Source organism: Durio zibethinus, chromosome 7, assembly GCF_047325235.1.
Source record: "Durio zibethinus cultivar Kanyao isolate XHJ-2024 chromosome 7, ASM4732523v1, whole genome shotgun sequence".
NCBI classification, from domain to species: Eukaryota; Viridiplantae; Streptophyta; class Magnoliopsida; order Malvales; family Malvaceae; genus Durio; species Durio zibethinus.
This window is the reverse complement of record NC_143168.1, coordinates 22,636,293-22,643,422: the sequence shown is the minus strand read 5'-3', so window position 1 is coordinate 22,643,422 and position 7,130 is coordinate 22,636,293. Positions and strand designations below refer to the sequence as shown.

Below are 7,130 nucleotides of genomic sequence, written 5' to 3'. Positions count from 1 at the left end.
TTAAAACATTAAATAATAATTTTATTAATATAATATAATATAATATAAAATTAAATTAATAACAAAAAATATTTTTATATATATCTTGAATGGGACAAAGCACTATAAATTCTTTCAATCCAACTCTAATTTAAAAAAAAAAAAAACTCGATTCTGAATTTTTTAAAAAAATGCACTTATAGATCCGGAGAAATAAAATATCTGTCAAAATTTGTCATTTCTACCTCTATCAATTTTTTATATAAAATTTATTTGATAAAAAATAAAAAAATCAAAAATAAAATATAAATATAAATTTTGAAAAAGAAGGTGAGAGTACCATGTGCACACGTTTCCTAATCCCCAAAGTCTGTAAAATTAACTATTAAGATATTTTAAATCATATAAAGCACTTTCACCCACCCAATCCTTATATTATATACTTCATGTGACGTCGATGATTAAATGCATTTCCATGCACTCTTCGGCATTGAAATCATAAGTCAGTAGCTTGAGAGAGGGCAAAAATGGCCAAAAATGATTACCTTCCACTGTTCGAAACAAAGCCAGCGAAGGGACGGATCCTTTTCAGGTTGTTTGCAGCTTCAATCTTGGTGGGTATCTGCTTCATTTGTGTCTATAGGATAAGGTTTTTCCCAGTGAGAGGAAAAGTTGAGAGATGGAGTTGGATTGGATTGTTTCTTTCTGAGCTTTGGTTCAGTTTTTATTGGTTTCTCACCACAGTTTGTCGATGGAACTGTGTCTACCGTTTTCCTTACAAAAACAGGCTCTCTCAAAGGTATCTCATTCATAAATTTTACTATAAAATTATAAAACTATGTTGTTCATATGTGAGATCTAATTTATCTGGAATAATAGGTTTGAGAAAGAATTACCAGGCATAGACATATTTGTATGCACAGCGGATCCATTAATAGAGCCACCAAGCATGGTGATAAACACAGTGTTGTCAGTGATGGCATATGATTATCCATCTGAGAAGTTAAGCATCTATTTATCAGACGACGGAGGGTCAGATTTAACGTTCTATGCCATGTTAGAGGCTGCAACTTTCTCAAAGAAATGGCTGCCCTTTTGCAAGGAGTTCAAAGTCGAATCAAGAGCACCCGACGCTTACTTTAGGACGGCTTTTGAACCAGATGATGATCCTGTCAGGATCAAAGAGTGGCTTTCAGTGAAGGTAATTTACAATAATTCTTGCACTTACTTGCATCAATAATGCATTTTTGGATGTTTGCTACTGATCTGCCATTTTCTGCAAAATTGATGCTTTGACTCAGCCAAATTGGACTAAAAAGTTCTACTAAGTGATTATAGAAAGTGTATAAATTAATGAATCAAATGATAATAATTTAATAATGAGATGAATTAGATGATAATACTTTATTAATAAATAAATTATTTTAATTTATGTACATTTATTTTAAAGATTGATATTTACTCATAAATGAGTTGTCATCAACTGATTCATTGGTAGTATACAGAATTTATATACTAATAATGTATCAATTATAGACTCAAATCATTATTCATCCTTGCTTATGTAAAAAAAATCATGATGCATTACTTTCCATATTTATTAATATTGTTTTGTACCAAATATAATATATATTATATATATTGGAATTTTTATATAAATGATGTCAAAGTTTAAGAAATTTGAAAAAAAATTACAACTATTAGAATCAAATTTCAACTATTAAAAGAGAACCCTAAACCATTTGAATTAATCCAAGTATTCACAATTTTTATAATTTGTTATTAAATTTAAGTTCAAACCTCATTGTGTGCATTTGATTTTAATTTTATATTGAGTTTGTCTAGTTATATTTTAATTTGTTAGTTGATTATGTAATAATTTCTTATATACAAATGTAATATTTGATTATAATTATAATTTCTCTTATACTTGTATTCTAAAAAAAATTAATAAATTAATTTCAGTACACTTTCATCTAATGTCTACCAAAAATGTGTTTATAACTCTCTTTATTTCATTCTTTTTCGTTCATCTTCCACTTTTCCTTTTTTTGAAATGTTTTAAAGTGGAGTCTTCTTTCTTTCTTAAATACATAATAATACTTTGTTTTTTTTTTTAATATATCATAATTAAATTTATTTTCATACTTTCTTACCTTGTAAAAAGCATTTGAACATCAATAGTATAAAAAATATTTTAAAATTCGTGTAAAATACAGAAAAATCAAAACCTTTTGTCTTGGTGTCAAGTGAAAGTCAAATGGAGACAAATAATTAAGGACAAAAGTAACAAGTTGCAATATATTTTTTATTTAATGCCGTTAAGTATTTAAAGACCTCATGTGCTGCCAATAGAAAAAAACAAAGCCAATGGGGACAAACAACTTTTTTTTTCAATAAGTGTTATAATAATGCCTGTTGACTGATTACATAAAAAAAAAAAAATAAAGTCTGTCATTAAGCATATCTAAAACAGTGTTTGTCTCATGCTAATTCGTCCAAAGTAATTGGGACCTTAAGGTTGAAAAAATAATTATATTCTTTTTTTTTTGCCGAAATGAGTTGTGTACATCAAAACTTAAAGCATATATAATATTTTTATGTAAGAAATTAACTTTTGTTCAATGATAAAGAGAATATGGCTTTTTTTAAAGAAAAATTTCATTGAAAGAACTGAATGTCCTTATCTGGAAAGGAAATAATAATTTTATGGATTAAAAAATGAACCATTGTACTATGTGTAGGTTGAATTTTGCCGTTATGTTTTGATTGGTTGAATTTTATCATTGTACTTTTTAAATATTAAATATAAAATTTTTTAACAAAAATTAATTTCAAGTAAGTTACTTTTATGCCACTAAATTCCCTTTGCAAACAAACTTACAAAAAGTAATTAGTGAAAAAAAAAAAAGAAAAAATTTTAAAAATATACTCACTACTTTCATGTTGATTGGATTAAATTTTAATTCACTCGAGAGTTTAGCATGAAAAATGTTTTGGGGTTATATCTAAACCATAAACTTAAAGTTGTAATAGGAAAAAGAAATTCCATAATCAAATTTTGAGAGGAAAAGAATGTTCTTGATGGTAATAGAATAATTAAAAATTAATTATGAATTTAAAATGAAATGATTAAACATGAAAATTAGTAATCTCTAAAATATCAAAATAAGACGTAAATTAAATATTTGAAAATTTTTTATTTTAATATTTGAAGCATAAATATTTTGCCCCAGCATTTTGATGTAAAAGGTGAGGATATATATATATATATATATATATATATATCTTTTTTTTTCCCTCAATTATGCAGAAACTATATGAGGAGATGAAAATGAGGATTGAAACGACCACAAAGTTGAACCGGATTCCAGAAGACATTCGTAAACAGCACAAAGGATTTCGTGAATGGGACTTTGTTTCAAGCAAGCGTGATCATCAAGCCATTCTTCAAGTAATTTATTTCATGAACTCCTTATTATTCAATAGTACTTGAGCTTGGTTAATGGTGCTCTAATTAATTTCTTAGATCCTAATTGATGGGAGAGACTCCAATGCTGTGGATTTTGAAGAAAACCCTCTGCCAACTCTTGTCTATTTGGCAAGAGAGAAAAGACCCCAGTATCACCACAATTTCAAAGCTGGAGCCATGAATGCTCTTGTAAGTATAACACAAGTCTAAAGGGCTAATTGTTTTTTTGTAATTTAATTTGTATGTGTTTTTGAGTGGATTTTATGGTGAAATAGATCAGGGTATCATCAAGGATAAGTAATGGTCCAATTATTCTCAATTTGGATTGCGATATGTATTCAAACAATTCAGAGTCAATCAAAGATTCATTGTGCTTTTTCATGGACGAAGAAAAGGGAGATGAGATTGGCTATGTACAGTATCCCCAGAATTTCGATAATCTCACCAAACATGAAATATATGCTTGTTCCTTTCGAGTACCACAAAAGGTAAGCATAAAAAAAACATTTTACTCAAATTAATATAATGAAAACCGATAATTGATCTGATAAAGAAGATATCTTGATGATTTTGTTTTCTTCAATCTGTCTGTGTTGGGCTATATGAACAATCAAGTTGGAGTTACCGGGATTTGATGCAAACGGAGGGCCATGCTACATTGGCACTGGCTGCTTTCACAGGAGAGAGGCTCTTTCCGGAAAGAAATATGACAAAGACGACTGTAGGGTTGATTGGAAGAGACTAAATGATAGAAAGGTTGAAGAAAGTGCAAGCCTTTTAGAAGAAACATGTAAAGTTCTTGCAAGCTGTACCTTTGAACAAAATACACTATGGGGAAAAGAGGTACGTGATGTTCTTTCTCATACATGTAAACACAGACATGCATGTTGATGCACACATACTCAATAATAAGTTTTTGGATGCAGATGGGTTTGATATATGGCTGCCCCGTGGAGGATGTAATTACAGGATTGGGTATACAATGTAGAGGTTGGAAATCTATATACTTCAATCCTCAAAGAGAAGGCTTCTTAGGAGTTGCTCCAACAACCTTATTGCAGACCCTGGTACAACATAAGAGATGGTCTGAAGGTCACTTACAAATTTTCCTATCAAGATACTGCTCCTTGTTGTATGGACGTAAAAGGATTCCTCTAAGGCTTCGACTTGCTTACTGCCCCTACAACTTGTGGGCTGCAAACTGCTTGGCTACGTTGTACTATGTTTCTGTCCCATGCCTTTGCCTGCTTAAAGGCATCTCATTGTTTCCTGAGGTATGAAGCTCCTAACTACATATTATCGAGTTGGCAAAAGGTCCAACCAAAGAAGCCTAAAAGTAACAAATGATTACTGATGTTTGTGAATTTGCACATGACTGACTATAATCCATATTTGGCAATCAGACATCAAGTGCCTGGGTTCTCCCATTTGCATATGCTGTCTTCGCGCACCGAGCATATAGCCTTGGAGAATTCCTTTGGTGTGGAGGTACATTGCAAGGTTGGTGTAACGACCAAAGGATGTGGATGTTCAAGAGAACAACTTCATACTTCTTTGGCTTCTTTGACACCGTCTTGAAGCTATTAGGATATACACAATCAGCCTTTGTCGTCACAGCGAAGGTAGCTGACGATGACGTCTCCAAAAGATACGAGCAAGAGCTGATAGAGTTTGGTGCTACTTCTCCAATGTTTGATATTTTAGCAACACTTGCAATGTTGAATCTGTTCGGTAGCATTTTGGCAATCAAGAAGGTCATCTTCGATGCTGATCGCTCCAAGGTTTTGAACCTATTAGGGTTGCAAATTTACCTCTGTTTGCTTTTGGTTACAATCAACTTGCCTGTATACCAAGCACTCTTTCTCCGAAAGGACAATGGTAGGATGCCTAGTTCGGTTGCTTACAAGTCAATTATATTTGCCTTGCTCGCTTGTACACTAGCCATGTATAATTGAACCACTATGATAATGCAAAAAAGATGATGTATCGATCAAGAGGGTCATAACAATTTACTAGTAGTATTTTGTTTTATTTTACTTTGCATAATTTTATGAATATGTATTCTGAACTGAAATAGAAGGCTGTTGAAGGATGTTTCGTGTTAAGAGTACATTGGAATAAATGAATTTTACAAAAATTAAATCTGCTTTTGTATCTATATAATTAGATCTTGTGCCCTCTCTTCATTTTGTATCTTTTAGTTGATTTTTCTGTTTTGTTTTGGTGTTATATATGTGTTATATATATTTGGTACATAAAACTTAGCAAAGACTTGCTAAATCACACAAGATTTCATTTTTGTAACACCCCAACAATCTAAATACATATCTTATTATAAATGCATCGCATAATTTGTGAGATTATGCTTGGAATAAAGCAAATTTAAATGAATTTCACCAAATTTATAGTAATTCATTTTCATTCTGATTGTTTGTTATCATCATGCACATATGTTAATTGTGTTAGGAAAATGGGGTCTAGCCCCATGTAGTTGGGTTTGGACTAATCAAAGGCCATGGGCCTTGGTCTTTGTTTTTACATAGAGCCCTAGTTGCTTAATAAAAAAAGGTGGGACTGTTTTAAGGTGGTGTCGCAAACCACGAAGAGAAATAAGAAAAGCCAAAAAAAAAAGAGAAAAGGAAGAAATGAGAGTTGGTTGAATGAAAGTCGATCTATGGTTCGATTGAGTTGAAACTTTGTCAGCAGGTTTATGATTCAGAGTTATACATTCTAAATGGTGAAGATCGGGTTTGAAACTCTTAGGAATAAATCTAGGGTGTATTTGTTAAGTTACCTATTTGGTGAGATTTCTCAAAATTATCTCTCTAGTTGTTGATTAATTCTAGCTTTAGCTAGACAACAACTTTGTATATCCATTATTTGATAGTGAAAATTTTTTTGATGGTCTGTGATTTTTTCCTCTACACTAAAGAGTTTTTCACATAAATCTTGGTGTGCTTTTATTTTTCTGTGTTGTTGATTGTTGTCTATTACTGCAGGTTTATTATGATATATTGCTTCTGCGTTGTTGTGGTTATTGCTTCAAGCCCAACAAGTGGTATCAGAGCAATGATTATTTTGAAATATCGATATAAAAGCAGCCCAAGACAAAAGTAAATTTTATTTGAGATTATAGAGGATGATACAGGTTTCATGATAAAATAAATAATATCAAATTATTCAATTTGAAAGCCTATTATAGAAGATCATTTATACTATAAAAATTTGTATGAGTCGATATTGGGTGATTTGGCTAAACCAGCAGATATGAAAGATAAAAGCTAAAAGAAGTTAGGCAAAAAAAAGCAAGCTAAAATAAAAAAGTTGATTAATATCAATGTGTTTCATCATGTAGCTCAGAAAGTAGATGCTTACACTATTTGAAAAAAATTGGCAACATTGTTTGAGAGAAAAAACATGTATGAATAAAGTTATATTTGTTAAAAAGCTTACAACTTTACAGTACATGGATGGACGATTTATTACAAAGTACTTGAGTTATTTTCAAGATATATTTAATTAGATGACTACTATAGAACTTAAGATGGATGATGAAATGAAGGCATTATTTCTTTTGGGTTTATTACCAGACAATTGAAATACTCTAATTGTGATTGTTCTTAATTCAGCTTCTAATTATAAGGTGACATTGGAGATGATAAAAGATAGTATGTTTAAT

The 7,130-nt window shown here is 30.8% G+C and overlaps 1 protein-coding gene across 1 annotated transcript; it reads left to right on the top strand.

Annotated features, from left to right (window-relative positions):
- The first annotated feature begins 376 nt into the window (after positions 1-376).
- Positions 377-5,637, top strand: LOC111277041 (cellulose synthase-like protein E6). The gene is made up of 8 exons (XM_089763902.1): positions 377-778; positions 859-1,180; positions 3,293-3,433; positions 3,509-3,640; positions 3,727-3,939; positions 4,067-4,294; positions 4,378-4,725; positions 4,855-5,637. The coding sequence occupies exons 1-8, from the start codon at positions 507-509 to the stop codon at positions 5,404-5,406; spliced, it is 2,208 nt and encodes a 735-aa protein (XP_089620028.1). The 5' UTR covers positions 377-506; the 3' UTR covers positions 5,407-5,637.
- Positions 5,638-7,130: the final 1,493 nt, after the last annotated feature.